General features: G+C 55.6%; 1 protein-coding gene across 1 annotated transcript in view; it reads left to right on the top strand.

The window, feature by feature from the left end:
• Nucleotides 1-19,245, top strand: part of ADCY5 (adenylate cyclase 5) — a gene marked incomplete at both ends in the record, with an annotated part of 154,628 nt that overhangs the window by 84,944 nt on the left and 50,439 nt on the right. The window contains 2 exons of the mRNA XM_082839585.1: nt 1,041-1,190; nt 5,072-5,193. Coding sequence (XP_082695711.1) covers nt 1,041-1,190; nt 5,072-5,193 — 272 coding nt within the window. The remainder of the gene's footprint in view (nt 1-1,040; nt 1,191-5,071; nt 5,194-19,245) is intronic.

Below are 19,245 nucleotides of genomic sequence, written 5' to 3'. Positions count from 1 at the left end.
CTCTGCAGCTGGGACTAAGAACTAAATGTTTGGAGGGAGTGATTGAGGTCTAGAAAGCTGAGCCTCTGTGTGGCTTCTGTCCGGTATGGCCTGAGGCAAGGGCAGGACCAGGATCTGTTTACCCAGATACCCCAGGAGCTGTACCTGCCAAGAGAAGTTCTGAGCAAACAGTACCTTTGCCAGGACCTGGAATGTGCTATGTCAACCCTGCTTTTGTGGGTTGAGTTGTGTTTTCCCTTAGCTTTTCAGTAAGTATTGCTTTCAAAAGAATTGCAGCCTTGTCTCTGACCCGAGGGACAGTGGTCTTTCTCCACACACATCTCTGTCTGCACCGAGGAGGGCATCCGTGAGGAGTGGGGGTAATGGTGGGTGCTTGCCAACAGGTGTGCTGGTGGGGTCGTCAGGAGGCCCTGGTGCTGGTGCAGAGAAAGAGATGAGACCTGTGTGGACACAGCCCTGCTGGCCAGGGACCTCATCCTTCCCTCAGTCCCCAGAGGACTTCACGCAGTGCTGGGTATCAGCAAGTATTTGCTTCTTGGAGCTGATTCCTGGGGAAGAGCCAGCTAAGGCCTCTTTGTGGAAGAGCAGCCCTTTGTCCTATGTGGACCCTGTCGCACTTTCAAACAATGAAACCCTGTCCCCCTCAAGGAGCCTTCCCTGCCGTGCCCTTGCCACCCCCAACACACACAGCTCTGTCACAGCATCCCCAAGACACCTAACCTTTTAGCCTTTGGTACCGTGGACACGGCCAGTGCGAGTATTCAGTGACTCAGCATCCTTGGGGCCATATTCTGTCACAGGCCAGCCAAGCTTTAGCCTCTGAGGACATCAGAGAGCCTGACTGATGACACTTGGCTACTCCCAGCAGTTGGCTGCGGGTGGGTGCCCTTGGCATTTGTTTGCGGGCAGCTAGGTGTGTGTTTGCTACTTTGGGGCTGGGGGGGCTCCGAGCTCTGGGACTGGGAGGGTCATGGCTGAGGCTCCAGTGCCTGGTGCCTGCTCCAGGCCTGAGCTCCGTGTCCTCCTCTCTCCCTCTGCAGCTCGTCTCCAATGTCCTCATTTTCTCCTGCACCAACATCGTGGGCGTCTGCACCCACTACCCGGCTGAGGTCTCCCAGAGACAGGCCTTCCAGGAGACCCGGGAGTGCATCCAGGCTCGGCTGCACTCGCAGCGGGAGAACCAGCAGCAGGTGAGTGAGGCCCTCCTGCCCTGAGCACAGCTGGCAGGGAGCCTGCCTGGGCCCAGCTGCTGCCTGCCCACCAGCTGTGCTCAGGGCAGCTGTCCAGCCCCGCCTCCCTGGGGGGGTGCCCAGCCTATGGGGAACGTTTCCCCTGGAGGGAGCCCAGCGTTCCTGGCTCTGTGGGAATGCTCTAGGGGCGGCTCTGGAGCACCAGCTCTAGCCCTGCCCTTGCCTGTTGCGTCCTCAGTCTCCCTGGGGTTTGCAAGCAAACCAAGCAGCTCGGGCGGCAGGAAGCAGCCCTCCGCCTCTCCCCCGGGGCTGATGAGTTGGGGTGGTGAGAGCATCAGCATTCCCTCCTGGGATCAAGGTGCCCGCCAGGCGAAGGGGGAGGGGGGAGGAGAGGAGACCAAGCTGTCAGCCCCTGTGACACCCTCACTAGGCACTTCCTCTGTGATGATCTCTGGGGTTTGGTTAGTTCAGAGAAAGGAAGACGACTGTGTCTCACCCTAACCCTCACCCTCAGGAGACTCCTGGGCCGGGAGGCAGGCCATTCATGCAGCTCACAGACTCGGGGGCTTCTCCCCGTGAGCCCCGGGCAGAGGGACCTGCCCCTGTGTACTCCCCTGGCTGAGGGGGGGCAAGGACTGAGGACTTGTCAGGGTTCCCTGCCTGGCATCCTGGGGGTGTCCTGTTTGGGGTTCAGGTCTGGCTGGCTCACCACTGTGTCTTCTCCTGTGTGTGAACCAGATAGAAGTTGGGATCTCTGAGACTATGCATGGCTCCCAGACAGCAGGCCCGGAGGGAGACCCCGGGGGAGAGTGGGCAGGTCAGCAGGGTGCTGGGGCTCCCACTGGGCTTGGACTCGTCCCGGCTCTCAGAGATAAGGTTACTCCAAAGCGGAGGGGCCTCCCTCTCTTCTTAGGTTCGTGTCTTGCCAAACCCTGCACGAACACTGGAGGAGGAGTCCTCTTCTGTGCTGCACACCGTGTCGGCTGACGACAGGTGTAAACACGGAGGTCTGCCTTCAATCGTGAGGACAGGGAACCGGAGGCCTGGACGGCAGTAGTCATCTGTGCCCTCCCGCCCAGCACGGCGTGTGTGCTGTGAACACCCCACGAGCACAGAGTTTGCCACAGTGTGAGGGCCTCTCTGCCTCTGTCTGGATTCAGCCCACGGCTGGTGACATCCAGATGGCTGAGCCGGGGGCAGAGCTCTGCTGAGCCTCTCCAGGCCCTCCCCCAGTCACCATCTGCCCCTGCTTCCCTTCCAGCCCCGCGCCCGGCCGCTGTGCCTGGCTAAGTCCCCAGCTCAGGCAGTCCAGTCTGAGGCCTGGCCTTCCCATGTGCTCTCTTAGCCCCATCTGGGCTCCAGGTCGAGCCTCTTGAATGAAACCTGTTCCCAGGGGTGTCCCTGAGTCTTCCCACTGTCTCTTCTTGACAAGCTTCCCTTACCTCTCTGCACCCTGCTCACCCCCAAGCTCCTACCTGCCTCAAAAGCCCCCCTCTCATCCCTGTTCCAGACCCCAGCATCTCTCACGTGAGATCAGGATACCTTCCTTCCCCTCTGGATTAGGGAATGTTCCCCCTCACTCCTGGGTCCTGTCCCTTCTCCAGTAAAATTAGCATTTACAGGGCTTCCCTGGTGGCGCAGTGGTTGAGAGTCCGCCTGCCGATGCAGGGGACACGGGTTCGTGCCCCGGTCCGGGAAGATCCCACATGCCGCGGAGCGGCTGGGCCTGTGAGCCATGGCCGCTGAGCCTGCGCATCCGGAGGCTGTGCTCTGCAACGGGAGAGGCCACAACAGTGAGAGGCCCACGTACTGCAAAAAAAAAAAAAAAAAAAAAAATTAGCATTTACAGTGCCTCACAGTTCACTTGCACTGGCCCTGGCCAGGCTGGACATTCCAGAAATTCCACAGGGATTTGGGGGAGAAAATATGTTTGCCATACCATGTTTCAGGCCAAGGTACTGGGGAGGGGAGGCATGCTTCCAGGGGACAGGCACTCCTCACCGAGCCGGGGCCCAGAGTCAAGCCTCCCCTGCCCTCTGCAGGAAAGGATGCTCTTAGATCTGAGGATGCTCCCAGGTGCCCCTTGACGAGGGGACTCAGCACTGTTCCCCAGCCAGCCCCTGCCCACTCGTGCTGGCCCTCAGCCCCAGAGCTAGTTATAAATGTAGGAAGGTCTCTCATGAATCTATACAATTTGTAGCACACTTTCTCCCAGTCATCCTGTATTTCCACAGAATTGTCCTTTAGCTTGTATTGATATTTTTATCACCAGCAGCTGTTCACTGAGAGTTCAGTAAATATGAAACGGCCTTTAATGGCCGTGTGCACTGATGTCTGGGGTGGCCAGACCAGCCCACAGAGAGCACCATTCCTCACTAGTCCACTAGAGTTTCCTAAGCATAAGGCTGTCAGCTCTGGAGCTGAACAAGACGCAGTTCGCACCCTCAGGGAGACCCCAGTAACAGACCATTGACATTGAAATGCAGAGTGATCAGGGGGTCTGTAAGAAGGCCCAGGGTGGCAAGGGGATGCTGGAAGCTGGAGCCAGGACCCTCCTCCTGGGAGAGGGCTGAGCCTCAGGTAGGTTAGCAGCAGTACTTGAGGATGGTGATTCTAGTTGAGGAGCAAGGCCTTGACCTTCGTGATCAGGAGGACCGGGGTGCCATGGACAAAGGCAGGGAACTTGAGAAGAAGGACCATCGGGGGCATGGTGAGCATGGTGTGGGCATGATGTCATCTGCTGGTGGCAAGACATAAGGCGGGCAGCCGGCCGAGGCAGTGGGTGTGGGAGGTGAGCAGAGGAGGCGCTGATGGAAACCTTGCTCCCAGAGGCCAGGAGGAGGGAGGGGAGCCGCAGAAGAGTCTTAGGGCCACGTGAGAGAGCGGCCCAGCTTCCGGTGCTGAAGGAGTGGAGAGAGAATGAGGATGGCTGGAGACCGCCAGGAGGAAAGGCTCCAGATGAGAGGATTCGTGAGCGAGCCTGGCAGAGCTCCTGGTGTGGGGAGGGGGCTACAGAGGGTGCAGGTAGAGGTTGGACCTCTTGGAGCAGGCAGGCTCCGGAGGAGAACACAGAAAGGGGGCCAAGTCCAGACCCCATCAAGGGCTGCCGTGACCCTACCCAACGTCACAGGGTGGCCCTGGCCCCTCTCCTGGCTTTTCTCCAACCTCCCCTTCAGCCGGTCTTAATTTCTTGGTTTCTCAAAGTCGGCAAGCTTTCCCATCCTCCTGGACCACCATCCCCTACGTCGAAATGGAGCCCCCTCCTTCACAGGTCATCCTCTGGTGCCCACGAAGCCTTCTGTGACCACCCTGCTTCTCCCCAGCCTGCGTCAGGTCACCCTGCTCAGTGCCCTGTAGTACCTGTAGCCCCACAAGACTGGGAATTTGTGAAGGAGGAACTTTGCCCGTCTTGTTCACGGTTATCACTCCTGGCACCCGGCATGACGCCAGGAACATGGGCGGTGCTCAGTGAATATTTGGTGACTGAACGAATCTCATCGAGAGCTCCCAAAAACCCCTTCCCTATTTATAGATAAGGAACTGGAGGCTCAGAGAAGTTCAGTCATTTGCCCAAAGTCTCAGGTGACACCCAGGATTCTGCCCCCAGGTGCCTGGTACTACAGATTCACCAGGAGTACTTTTCCCCAGGTACGCGGAAGAACCAGGAGCTGTCTCAGGGAGATGGGGGCCAGGTAGCCCTGGGGCATGACTCCACACCCAGCACAGACAAGCGTTAGCTCCATGAGTTTCCGGAGAGCCTGAAAAGTTTTCCAGGGCCCTGTGGGTGGGGGCTCAGGTGGGGAGGAGTGAAGCCTGGGGAGGGGAGGGGACTGCCAGGCAGGGGGAGGAGCTGTGATGAAAGCATCTGCTTCCCTCCCCAGGAGCGACTCCTGCTGTCTGTCCTTCCCCGTCACGTTGCCATGGAGATGAAAGCAGACATCAATGCCAAACAGGAGGATATGATGTTCCATAAAATTTACATCCAGAAACATGACAACGTGAGGTAGGGGTGAGGCTGGGGGGCAAAGGCAGGGTGGGAAGACTGAACCCCAAAAGACGTGACATGTCCCTTCCCTCCCCTTCACGAGGGCACCGCCCAACGGGGTGGTCTGGTGGCTTTGGAACGTGTGTTGTCCGGGGCACCCCAGCCCTGCCCCTCTAGGTCTGTTAAGTGAATTAGTATTGGTGGGGAGGAGGTGAGGCTGCAGCAAGGAGGAGGAAGGAGAAAGCAACACCACCAGCTCTTGGGGAAACTCCTAGCCTAACAAGGGAGACAGAAAGTACAGACTTGGGACCCACATGTCACCATCATTGTCTCAATCTTCACCACCATCCAGCAGCCTCTATGCCTTCTAAGCCAGTGTGTGTCAGGCACTGTACCAGGCATTATCCACCTCGCTGCTAATCCTGTCAGGAGGCTGACAACCCTGCAGGGTGGGGACCCTTATTAACATCCCTTGTTTAGAGATTGAGCTCAGAAGGGCTAAGAACCCCGGCCGAGGTCACTCAGCCAGGAGTGGTAAAGCGGTGTGTGCCCAGGTCGGCCCACCTTGAAGCCCACGCTCCTTTTAGTGCGTGTTTGTGGCTTCCCTAGACGGAAGCTCTGACAGCAGGGACAAGCAAACAGATGTAGATTAACAGAGTGCAAAATCTGCCTCTGTGTTCCATGGGGACATGAAGCGATACAGTGGCCTTCATCCAGCATGGCTTCCTGGAGAGCCTGCTAATTCTCCCACATGCCCAGAAAAGGAGCTGCTGCGTTTGCCTTCGAGAGGGTTGCTTCCTCCCTGGGCGAGTTTTCCTAGGACCCATGAGTCCTCTAAGGTTGGTGTAAAGAGGACATTTTGGAGGTTTGGGCTGAATTTTCAAGTTTGGGTTAAAGAGAGTAATACAAATTATTGTGCGTGGGTGCACGTGCACGCACACACAAATACACACATTCGAGGTGAGGCTGATGGCAGCAGGAGTGGGGAGGGCATGTGTTGTCTTGCAGAGTGGACAGAGCTGCCCAGTCCCCAGGGTGCCCCGGAATCCGACACTGCCGATTCTGCCCGTGTGTCCTCCATCCAACTCCCAAGACAGATTTGAAGCCTTTGGGAGAAAATAGTACCTGGACAATATATTTGTCCTCAGTTTTCAGAGTATCCCAGCCCCATGACGCCCACCCACACTCCACTGTCAGGCAGGGAGAGTGTGGCCAGCAGCAGCCTCGGACTCTCAGGAAGAAAGCTGTCCTGGCCGAGTCTCCATGCCGAGGAGGTGTCCCGAGGGGCTGCGGGCTCACCTCAAGAGGGAGGTGGGGTCCAGGCCTCGGTAGGTGGTGCTGATGCGAGGTCTCCGTCCTCGGCTCGTCACATCTGCCTCTGTCCTCACATGGTGGAATAATCACTAGCAATAGTTAATGCTTGTATAGAGCTTTCTTTAACCCAAGCACTGTTCTAAGCGCTTTTATATATTCGCTTCATCCCCACAACAAATATAAGAGGTTGGTACTATTATTATCTCCTTTTAACAGGTGAATAAACAGGCACAGAGATTAACTTGTCCAAGATCCATGACTGGTTAAGTGAGGGAATCGCCCCCAGAAAGCTTCTTGCTATTGGAGTTTTTACCTGGTCTGACTACTTGACAGATTTATTTCATACGCCAGCAGAAGGGGTTTGTGGATGACTCTGTCGGAAGGAGGCTTGAGGAGCCCTCAGGGAAGAGGAGACTCAGAGGAGAGGAGGAGAGAGGTTTGGCTTCCCACCTGCGTGTCTGTGACTCAGGAGCCACGGGGCCTTTCCTGTCTGCTGGCTGCCCCTCAAATCTGGGGGGCCCCACCTTAGGACCTGTAAAGAAACAGCCTTATTTATCAGAACAAGTCCCAGAGGTCCAAAGTTCAGGTGGGAAGGAGTGACCCGCCAAGTGGTCCCAGCACATACAAACCCCTGAGCTCCGCCCTTTGTAATTTTCTCTCTTGGTCCCGTCTTCACCACGCCGCTGGCCCTGGCATGGCTCTGTTCCAGGCAGAGCATGGACAGAAGGTGCTTTCCTTGACTGCTCTTAGCACAGCAGAGCTTTCAGCAGATTTACTAAACTAAAAAGTGGAGCCCAAAGGAAATCCAGAAAGTTCACCACTCAGGAACCGTCTGGCGTTCAAGGCACAGGTTCTCAGGCTGGCTTGGCTGGCACGGCTGCCACGTCTGGCCTCCTCTGCATCTCTGTCCAGTACCTTGCCCTCTCACCCCTCTGTCCTCCCAAATGGGGGGGCTTCGTCTCACTTCCCGTCCCTCTGGTGCTGGCTCTTGGGCCCACAGCCCTCCAGCAAAAGGGTTTGGTCAGAGAGGCTGACTCAGGCCTCTTCCGCAGTGACTGCCCTGCGGAGTGGCCCACCCTCTGGGTGACACCCCCTCACCCCTCCACTCCCACAAAGGCTGTGACTTCGGGTCAATACAAGAATCACAAGAGTGGCTAGAGCATCGGCACGGCAAGAATCAGAATCAGACCCAGCCATGGGGGGTGGGGATGGTCTGTTCTAGAATGCACTCAGGATCAATAAGCGCAATCAGGAAAGAGATGAAAGGACAGAAGAGCTAAGACGCCATCATTTTCACGGGGACAGACATAATTCTGGCTCTGAAATTGCCAGGACTAGGGGTGGCTGGTACACATCAGAGGCCAGCCGCAAGCAATCATATGCAAATATCCCGCTGGGGCCCCTTCCCTGTTTCATCAGCCTCCGCGTGCTGCTCTTGGTGGAAACACATTGCTTGCTCTGGTCTCTGGTTTTGGGCTGAACCTTTGGCTTGGGTTGGGGGTTGAGTAGTAGGTGGAGGGATGACATCACAGTGTAGAAATGCACTTTGGGGCTTGGCTCAGGGTCCAGTGGTTAGCCCTGGGGCCCTAGGCAAGGCCGCCCTTCATGTCATTCTGGCTCTGCTGTGTGGCCAGGGCAAGTTACAGGCATTGAGCCACTCTGAACCTGTTTCCTCGTCTGCATAATAGCATAGGAAAAGTACCTACTTAACAGGGTTTGTTAAAGAGGAAATGAAGGGTTTCCCTGGTGGCGCAGTGCTTAAGAATCCGCCTGCCCATGCAGTGGACATACGTTCGAGCCCTGGTCCAGGAAGATCCCACATGCCACGCAGCAACTAAGCCCGTGCGCCACAACTACTGAGCCTGCGCTCTAGAACCCGCTAGCCTGTGCACCTAGAGCCTGTGCTTCTCAACGAAGAGTAGCCCCCACTTACCGCAACTAGAGAAAGCCCGTGCGCAGCAATGAAGACCCAACGCAGCCAAAAATAAAATAAATCAATTTATTTAAAAGAAAAACAGTAAATGAAATAATATGAGGAAAGCGCGTAGCACAATATCTGGCACAGAACAAGTGTTCACTAATTGGGAGCAGCTATTGTTACTGTTATTATTATGATTATTACCACACTCCTATCAGCAAAGAAAGGCCTGGGGATTCTCAGTCTGGAGTGGAAGGGTGATGAGTCACATTCGTCAATTCTCTGTGGAGTTGTAATATTTAGACAGGGTGATGACATGCTGTTCTCTAACCCCACTGAGAGCAAGGCCACAAGAAAAATAAATCAACTCTGAGGTGTGACAGTATGGGCCTGGATCTAAGGGAGAGAAGAGACTAATGGGTGGCCAGAGAGTTTGGCCTGGGCAGGGAAGGGGGACAGACAGGTGCCCATCACTTTCCGTGGCCTCATTCTCCCCAGGCCCCAAGGAGGATCATTGCACAGTATACAATTCTCAGGATTCCGGGGGGCCTGTTGGATGCTCTGGTGCTGGGCCACCACTGGCTGTGGGTTGAGGCAGGCCAGAGGCCAAGGAACCCGCAAGACCCCCGTGGAGCCCCCCAGATGCCTCTCCTGTCTGATGTGTCGGGTGGAGATGTTTCAGCCCCCCTTGCTGGACAGCTCAGTTGGGGCTGGGGCCATGGCTGGATTCAGACCTGTGACTTGAGAGCCCTCCTGCCTACGCTGCCCTCCCCCCAGACATCTGGCCCTGCTGCAGCCACAGCGCCAGGGTGAGAGGAGGGCCGTGCTGTCCCTACTCCTGGGACAGGGGCCTCCGGGACATGTCAGCGGAGGCTGTTCTGGGCTGGGGGCTCCTGGTGCTCTGCTCTGAGGGGAGGGAGATGGGGGTTGGAGGAAGGGACACCCAGAGAACGTACCACATGAGGGAGCAGAGTAAAGGTACTGATGCAGCCAGAACCCAGGTGCCACTGGGTTACCCCTGCCAAGAGGTCACCATTGTGGAGGAAGATGAGTGTCTGTGTTGAGCAGGCTAGTTCACTCCCCGCTCTGCCACTTAGTAGCTGTGGGCACTTGGGCAGGTCGCCTAGTCTAAGCCTCGGTTTCCTCATCTGTGACATGGGAATGGTGATGTCCTTCCATTCATCCATTCAGCAGAGGTTTCTACCTCCATCGCTGGGAATCACCAGCTGTGCTCTCAGACGCTTAGCCAGAGGCAGGACCGTGCTGGCAATGGGGGGGGGGGGGACACTGTCTCTGTCATGGGGAAGCTCCTCTTCTGTTTGGGAGGACACACAAACAACAGGTTAATTAGTAAATTGGGGATGCATCACACGGGGAGTCGGGGTAGTGACCTGGCGACATGGACTTGGCATTCTGACGGAATACAGTGCTAGACAACCCACCTCAGTCACTGAGGAGCAGAGCCTGTAGGAGGGGGGCCCTGGGGCTTCTTGCAGGGGTGCTGGAAGGGTAGGGCAGCTACAGCGTTCAGTGTGGAAAGCACCAGGCCCAGGAGGTGGCTGCACACTGTGTGCCCTGCGGAAGCAGAGCAGGCTCCTGGGCAGGCTACCAGGTGAGAGTCAAGGTCAGGTAACCCCAGAGGTTTCAGGAGGAAGGGAACACCCAGCCAGGCCTGAGAGGGTACTGAAGGGTCCCCTGCTTCCGCAAGGGTCCCTGCTGGATGAGAAAGACCTGTACCTGATTGGCCAGTACGCTGGAGCCCTTAGGTTTTACAGGTTGCAAATGGTGGGATCATTCCTGACTCTGCTCTCTGTGGGGGTGGAGAGAAGGCCACCTCCTCCAGGGGGCGCTGGTCCTCTGCTGAAGGAGTGCCGGGGCGGGGCGGGGTGCAGTCTTGACTCACTGGCTTGAATGAGAGCCTCATTCTCAGAGACCCAGGAGCCCTGTGGGGCTGGAGCTGGGGGCCTGGCAGAGGAGCTGCTGTCCCGGGGGTGGAAATGAGGTTACACCTTCGCCCTACACAGGGTGGGTGTAGCAGGGTCTGGGGAGGGCTGCCCTTCCCCCGCCCTTCCCTTCTTTCCCTGTCTCTCCCCAACCTCCCCCTTTTAAGGTTATCGGCTCCTCTCCTGTCTCCTTCAAGGGCTTGGCTGCGTCCCCAGGTCACTCCGGGCGTCTGGCTCAGCTACAGCGTGGTTCTGAATTATAATGACCACTCCGCAACGTCTGCGATGCTCTGATACCCGTGGGCGATTGTGCACCCTGTGGGCAGAGATTGAAAATGTTTACCTCCCCGTGTCCCCAGCCAGCGGATGGACGAGAGGTGTGGCCCACAAACATGCAGCTTTCCTGTCTCCAGCTTGATATTAAGAAAAGTATTCTTTTCTTGTCATCTTCTGTATCAATTACAGATATAAGTGGTCTTATATTATCCTCTCATTCATTCCACAAACATTTATTGAGCTGCTACTGTGTGCCAGACATGACTCAAGAGGAGATGGAAAAGACACCATGCTTGCCCCTTAAGGAATATCCAGCCCTCACCAGTGAGGTAGGGCTGAGCCTGCTGCTCTGGGAACGTGGCTGACGACCCAGCTGGAGCCACTGGGGTTGGGTCTTTTCTTTCAATCAGTCAATCAATTAATTAATTATTTTTGTTGTGGTAAAATATACATAGTATAAAATGTGCCATTTTAACCATTTTAAGGGTGCAGTTCAGTGGTATTAAGAACATTCACATTGTTGTGCAGCCATCACCACCATCCGTCTCCAGAAGTCTTTTCATCTTGCAGAACTGAAACTCTTTACTCATTAAATACTAACTCCCCATTCCTCAACTTCCCCCAGCCCCTGGCAACCACCATTCCACTTTCTATGTATTTGGCTACTTCCAGGTACCACATTTAAATGGGATCATCCAGTATGTGTCCTTTCGTGTCTTGCTTATTTCACTAAATGTCTTCAAGGTTCACTCATGTTATAGAATGTATCCTGTTTTCCTTACTTTTTTAAGGCTACTTTTTTAAGGCTGAATGATATTCCGTTGTATGTATTCACCACATTTTGTTTATCTGTGCATCCGTAGATGGACACTTGGGTTTCTTCCATCTCTTGGCTATTGTGAACAGTGCTGCTATGAACATGGGTGTACAAATATCTCCTTGAGTCCCTGCTTTCAAACTTTGGGGTATATGCCTAGAGGTGAAATTGCTATATCATATGGTAATTCTATTTCTGACTTTTTGAAGAGCCCCATACTGTTTTCCATGGTGGTTCACGATTTTACCTCTGCACCAGCAGTGCACGAAGGTTCCAGTTTCTTCGCATCCTTGCCTGGGATTGGGTCTTGACAACAGACCTGAGTTTGTCCTGGGACACAGAATGGGGATCAGTGGGGAATGGAGCCAGCACTGTTCTGGACTCAAAATGGGGGGCCCTGGGGGAAACTAGAAGAGAGAGAAGTTGGGGCACAGGGTCACTGACCAGTTAAACATGTCAGGCTGTCTTGGAAACAGCTGGAATCAGTTGTGCTTTGATTCTAATAAGAATTCAGACCTAAGAAGGCTGATTCTGGACAGGGTGAGTCAAAGAAGGCATTGTGAAGATGGAAGGGTTAGAATCTTCTTTCAGAAGGCCTGAAAGAAGAATGTGATTTATTTTCCATCTTTTAAAAATTAACACTTTTATTATACAAAGGATGTAGGTTCTTTATAGAAAAAGTGGAAAATAAGAGCAGCATGAGAAGAAAATCAAAAGCACCCATCTTCTCACCACTGAGAGGTCCCGACTGCGGCTTGGTTCTGGGGCAGTTCCCCTCCCTTCAGTGTTTCTCCTTTAGGAAGCATTTCCCCAGACTCTGGAAACTGAAAGCCTGCAAGTGCCGTGGAGGCTTCATTGTCTGGGTGGGGGGAGTAGGATTTGGTGGGCAGAAATAAGAGCGAGGCGCTGGGGCGTTGGAATGGGGTCGGCAGGAGGCCCTGAGGCCGGCAGTGGGGATCCCGGGACATACCTTGATCCCAGACCCCCTGGACCTGGTCCTGGTGGTCAGGCTTGTCACAGAACCCTCTGCTTCCTGAAGGAAGGTGTCCCGTCTCTGTGGGAGTGGGGAGGGCACGGCTGTCCCAGGGCAGATTCTCCCTGTAGGTGGATGTGTACCAACACCCAGTGTGTTCAGCATCCTCTCGCTGGCTTTCCCCCTTTGCCTCTCGCAGCCTGGGTCCTCAGATGGTCCTCTGGCTGCTCCCAGTTCAGATGCCCCGCTGATCGTTTTCCACCGCCCCTCAGAAAATGCCCAGCCATCTGGAGCCCATTCTCAGCTGGGTGGTAATAGGACCACACCTGATTGTGTTGCTCACCTAGGGCATGGCAGAGGCCCATTGACCCTGCTTTATCTTACAAGGGGCCTGGACCTGGGTGGCTTTCTGGGTGGTAGGGCTTGGAGCAAATGGAGCGATGCTGAGGGGGCAGCCCTCTTGGTCCGGAAGAGACCCCTGGCTTGTGGCTGGGCTTCCCCGAGCTACACACTGGGGGCCTCCAGGGCACTTCCTGCCCTGCTTCCCCAGAACCTTCCGCTGCCTCTGGGCCCACAGTCCCAGGAGTTGGGCTGAGACCTTGCCATGCTCCCTTCCCGGCCCCCACCCCATGACCTCTGTTTCCCCAGGCCCCTGCTCTTCCTGGGCCCACCTGGACGGATGGCTTTCTTCTTGGCATTTCTCAAGTTCCCTCTCTGTGCCAGGCAGGGAGTGCTGGAGTTCAGACGGGTGGGTTCTCATGCTGCTGCCCGCCCAGGCCCCTAGCTCCTGGCTGTTCAGAGATGCTATGGAATGTGGCTTCTGCACAGGAACGGGATCAGATGCCGGCAGTTCCATAAGTCCTAGAGCCTGTTGGCAGTGAGAGGGAGCAACCAAAACTGCACGTGGGAAGGCTGAGCTGAAGCTGTGACAGAGCTGAAGGGCCTGTTGTGGTAATTGGGATGAAGAGCCTGCCTGCTCCTGCCTCTGGAACAGAATGCAGGCGACCATGAGTGATGGACGGCAGGCAATTAGGGAGGAGCGCACAGCCGGAGCGGGCCTACCCAGCTTCCGCAGACCCACCACGAGGGCCTGATCACGTTGCCAAGACAAGCTCTCAAGTGGGAGCTAATCGACGAATTAGTACCTTGCCACGTGTCTGGGCCCCGCGCTGTTGTAAAATGGCCTTCGGAATTACCAAGGAGCGGATCAGGCAATGTTGGCCAGCAGAACAGACAGCCTGCCGTTGGGTAAGCCTCGTAAAACAGAGGAGCCTCCAGAAGTGACAGACACGAAGCAGAATCCTCCCCCGAGGAGGCAGGGGAGTGTGACTTTGCCTGTGACAGGAGGTGGGGGAATGTGGAGGTGGCAGAGTCTCCACCAGCGTGGAGCAGAGGCTGCAGGGCTCAGACGTGGGACCTGTCCCAGCTCCGCACCAGCTAGAAGCCTTGCTTGGAGCAACCTCCTCCCTGGCTGCTGGTCGCTGTCACACCACCTGAAGGAAGGGAACCAGCAACCTGCCCCTCCCTGATTCCTCAGTAGCTGTCGAAAGAACTTCTTTTACAGAAGAATAGGTCCCAGCAGATTGGAGGGAGGGTCCGCCTTTCTTTTTGTTTTCTTTTTAAATTTTAATTAATTTATTTATTTTTTGGCTGCACTGGGTCTTCGTTGCTGTGCGCGGGCTTTCTCTAGTTGTGGCGAGCGGGAGCTACTCTCCGTTGCAGTGCGCGGGCTTCTCGTTGCAGTGGCTTCTCTTGCTGTGGAGCATGGGCTCTAGGCGCGTGGGCTTCAGTGGTTGTGGCACGCAGGCTCAGTAGTTGTGGCTCAAGCGCTCTAGAGCGCAGGCTCATTAGTTGTGGCCCACAGGCTTAGTTGCTCTGCGGCATGTGGGATCTTCCCGGACCAGGGTTCGAACCCATGTCCCCTTCTTTGGCAGGCAGATTCTTAACCACTGCACCACCAGGGAAGTCCCGGAGGGTCAGGCTTTCTAAGGCACCTGGAGGTCCTGTCCACACGGATGTCGTTTCCGATGTCCTCTGGCACAGACCAGGAAGATGCCTGGCCTCCATCACTATTCTACCGTTTGTTCCGTGAACACTGCTGGATATCTGCTGGGTGCCAGGCCCGGGGCTCCCCACACTCGTGTCTCAGATAACGTGCTTGGGACCTCAAGAGGCCCAGTGGGGTAGAAGGAAGAGCTACTAGAGTTACTGGTCCTGCCTCTTCCTTGCTTTACACTATGAATATTCTCTTCCATTCAACAAATATATATTAGACACTGTGTGCGTTGAACTGTGCCCTCCTAAAAGATACATTGTGCCCTCCTAAAAGATACATTGAAGTGCTAACCCCTCGTATCTGTGAATGTGACCTTATTTGGAAATAGGGTCTTTGTGGATGAAATCAAGTTAAGATGAGGTCATGCTGGAGAGGGTGGGCCCCTAATCCAATATAAGTGGTGTCCTTATAGGAAGAGGAAAATGCCATGCAAAGACACAGATATATTCAGGAAAAATATATGGACAGCGCCTTATGAGGACAGAGACAGGTTGGAGTGACACAGCTGCAAGGTGAGGAGCACTAGGATTGACAGCCACCACTGGAGGCGGGAAGAAGAAAGGAGGGGTTCTACCCAGAGTCGCAGAGGAGCGTGGCTCTGCCAACACCTTGACTTCAGACTTCCAGCCTCCAGGACTGGGACAGAATAAATTTCTGTTGTCTTAAGCGGCCCAGCTTGTGGTACTTTGCTATAGCAGCCCTGGGAAACTAACAGGCACCTACTCTGTGCTGTGTATTGAGCAGTTCCTCTGTGTGCCAGACATTGTACTAGGGGCCGGGATGTGGTATTGAAAGAAATAGACTAAATCCCTACTTCAGGACTTCCCTGGTGGCGCAGTGGTTAAGAATCTGCCTGCCAATGCAGGGGACACGGGTTCAAGCCCTGGTCCGGGAAGATCCCACATGCTGCGGAGCCACAACTACTGAACCTGCGCTCTAGAGCCCGCAATCCACAACTGTTGAGCCCATATGCCACAACTACTGAAGCCCGCGTGCCTAGAATCTGTGCTCCGCAACGAGAAGCCGCCGCGATGAGAAGCCTACGCACCGCAATGAAGAGTAGCACAACGAAGAGTAGCCTCCGCTCGCCGCAACTAGAGAAAGCCCGTGCACAGCAACGAAGACCCAATGCAGCCAAAAACAAAAGAACAACAAAAAATCCCTCCTTCAAAGACCACATTCTAGTGGGGAGAGGCAGACAGGAGCGTGATAATAAATAACAACAACAATAATAAATAATATATTAAATGGTGAAAAGTGCAATGGAGAAAAATACAGTAGATGAGGGACTTAGACATATGGGAAGGGTTGTAGATTTAAATAGGGTGGAGGAAGCCTTGAGAAGGTGACATTTAAACCAGTACCTTGGTTCTCAACCCTGGCTGCGTATTAGAGTCACCAGGGAAGATTACAATAAAACAAAACAAAACAGAACAGAACAGAACAAAACCAATCAATAGCAGAGCCCCACCCTAGGCCAATGAAGTCCGAATCTCTGGGGATGGGGCTCCGGGACTTCTCCATATAAAAGCTCCAGGGGGATTCTGATGGACACCAGCTCTGAGAACCACTGGTCTAGCAGATGAAAGCTGCAGTGGAGAAAGTGCTCTCCTAGGCCCAGACAGGTCCCTGTGGAGAAGGAGAAGGGTTGCAGGCCTGCCCATGTCCACACGTGGCAGGCAGAGGCCATCCTGGCTGAGTGGCTAGGTGAGCTCAAGCAGCTGCAGGGCTCAGTGAAGCGAGGCCCCCGAGCCCTGGTCCACACACGTCTGCCTAGTGCTTCTAGGAGCGGCCCATGCTTTTCCTCCTGCCCTCTTCTCCCTGGCTTGGTGCTGCGGGTCACCCTGCCCAGTAGCGTTCCTGCCTCTGCCGGGTTTGGAGATTTTTTTCCTTCCCACCATGGGGGGGGGGGTCTCATCAGCCCCCAAAGCCAGGCTTCTGCTCTGTAGCCTGGGACCCAGTGTGGAACAGCTGCTGGGCCTGGTGCCTGCGGCTTTGCATTCGAAATACTGACACTTATTAAAGGTGTTCTTGACTCCGGAGCAGCTGTCTTGACCCCAACTCCCCTTGGCTTTGATTATCTAAGTTAAAGAAGAATTTCCAGAACAACTGTGTCATGGTGCTTTCACGTAGACCAGGAGAGACCTTTCCCTTCTTCCCGGGTGGGATGGGGCTTCTGAGAGACTGAGAGCCAGGGAGGTGGCTGGTGGGCTGGGCTAGGGGTCTGAACGTCCTTGGGGAGCCGGAGTCAGCGTCTGGAGCATGGCCGCTTCCCTTCACGTGCTTCTCTCTCACCAGTGTGGATGCCCACAGACTCCCCCGGGCGGGGTGCTGAGCCTGTCTGCCAGACACCAGGCCTCAAAGCCTGATGGGGGGGGGCTTCCCTGGTGGCGCAGTGGTTGAGAGTCCGCCTGCCGATATGGGGGACACGGGCTCGTGCCCCGGTCCGGGAAGATCCCACATGTCACAGAGCGGCTGTACCCGTGAGCCATGGCCACTGAGCCTGCGCGTCCGGAGCCTGTGCTCCGCAGCGGGAGAGGCCACAGCAGGGAGAGGCCCGCGTACCGCAAAAAAAAAACAAAAACAAAACAAAACAAAACAAAAGCCTGATGGGGGCTCTGGCTCCCTTTCATCTTCTGAGCCCCGGCCCTGTGGCTGCCACTCTGGAGCTGCTTGTCTGGTTTCTGAGTCCTGGGGGCTGACAGTCTCTCCTCTCTGCTCCTCCTCCTTACCTTTCCTTCCGTCCCCCTCACTTGTCTCCTCTCTTGCCAGCTCCCCCATTTCTCCCACCCTCTTTGGCTTTCCTCCTGCACTTGTCTGCTGGTCTGAACTGGGGTCAGGATGGCCAGAGGAGCCTCGGAACCAGGAAACAGCACTGGGCTCGGGGCCTGGGGGCTGCCCTCCTGTACTTTTCTTGTACTTGCCTAGCCCAAGCCCCGAGATGCGCTCCCACTTCCCCTCGTGTAAGCTGGTGCAGAGCGTGTCCCCTCACGATGGAGTCCTGTACTTGCCCGCCTACGGCAGCCCACACCTGTCCCTCCCCCTCCCTCTGCCCCGTAGACAATGCCAGACCAGTGAACTGTGCTTTTACTCATTTAAGATGACTATGGGGCCAACAGACAGCATAGTACTTATTGGCTTAACTCCTGGATTGTGGACCCACACGAGCCTGTGTGGCCTTGGGCAGGTGACTCGACCTCTCTGTGCCTCAGTTTTCTTACCTCGAAAAGGATTCCAACCTCAAAGGGTGGTTGTGAGGCTTAAATGAGTTCATACATGTAAAGTGCTTAGAACAATGTCCAACTATTTTAAAATGTAGGTGTTATTATTATCCAGGTATGGTGAGGCCAACAGATCAGGAGACGGCTGCCACTGAAAAGATAGTTTGTTACAGGTCCCGAGAGGAGAGGATGCGTTACGCCATGGGCTGGGGGGCCATACAGGGAAGCACAGGGGTCAGTGAGGAGGCAGCGTGAGGGGAAACGTGGGCTAGGGCCTCTGTTGAGGTTTCTGCAGGAAGGAATGGGTGAGGCAGGGTAAGCAGGCTTGGGATTGGCTAGTTTGAATAATGTCGGTGGGCTCTGAGGCGTAGGACTGTCCGAGTTACCTGGCACTTGTCCCTGGGGTGACTAGGGCAGGGGAGTGGTGGGCCAGGTGTGGGAACCTGACTGGGGTGGGAGGCTCTGGACTCCAAGGCGAGTGGTTGACCATCTCTAGGAACTGGCTGGCCTGGGAGAGGCAGGCTCCCCAGGTCAGGAAGACCCCAGATGTCAGACAGCAGAATGAAAAGATATGCTTAATGCATGAACACACATTTTCCAAATAAAATGACAAGGCGTGTGTAGTTCTACACTCTAATTTGAAGCGAGACTGTCGGTCCGGAGCCTCGGGAGCCGCGTGGATCAGAGGAGAGAGCAGAGGCCGTGGGGAAGTGCCCCCAAGCTACCGTCCGTGGCTCTTCCCCAAGGCTCCTCATCCTGGGATGGGCCCACCGGGCCCCCCTTCAGGGCTGCCTGGAGGGCTCAGTGAGGTGGCAGGTCGGAAACCCCAGCCCCCGTGCCCAGCCACCAGGAGCATCTCAGCCCACAAGAGTTAGTGCATTTCTGTGTCCATTTTAAGAAAAAACTCTTGGGGCCCTTACACATTCTGGCCCTGGGGCCTCACCTCTCGTAGTCTGTTTGGAAAGAAAAGGAAGACACGTTCAGTCTCGGGAACAGATGAAAGATCACAGCGTGCGATGCAGGGACCAGCGGGTGCACCCGAGGGCCCCGGGGATGAGGCCGAAGGACCCGGCAGGACGAGTTGGGGGGCTTCCAGAGACGCCTACTGGCTGTGTCTTCCTCTCCCTCCTCCCTGGGCCTCTTTATTCTGTCTCTTCTAGAGGACTCCCTCAGTATGGAGGGCCTGGGGTTGGATTCCCTGTGTGTGGGTTTGGGAAGTGAGACCTCTGTACGGCCGCCATTAGGGCCTGAAACACTTTGCAGACAAGGTGAACCAAAGACCCTTCTCCTGGACCCAGCTACCTTGAGGGGGCTGCTCAGGGGTCAAACGGGGGGCAGGCCTGAGAGGTGGCTGAGGGTGAGGGGAGCAGGCCCTGTTTGCATGGCCTCAGGCAGACGTACGCCCCCCGGCCTCATGCGCCTCAGCCCCCGTTTCCTCCTGGGTGGGAGCGAGGGTGCAGGGAGTTACAGAAAGGAGGGCTGGCCTGGCACTTCCCTACCAGCTGGGAGAGACCACCAGCGTCAGCTCTCTCCCCTCCCCAGCAGCCGTTTG

Source organism: Leucopleurus acutus (assembly GCF_964270905.1).
Source record: "Leucopleurus acutus genome assembly, chromosome: 5".
Taxonomy (NCBI): Eukaryota; Metazoa; Chordata; class Mammalia; order Artiodactyla; family Delphinidae; genus Leucopleurus; species Leucopleurus acutus.
The sequence above is the reverse complement of the archived record's forward strand: the minus strand, read 5'-3'. Positions and strand labels throughout refer to the sequence as shown.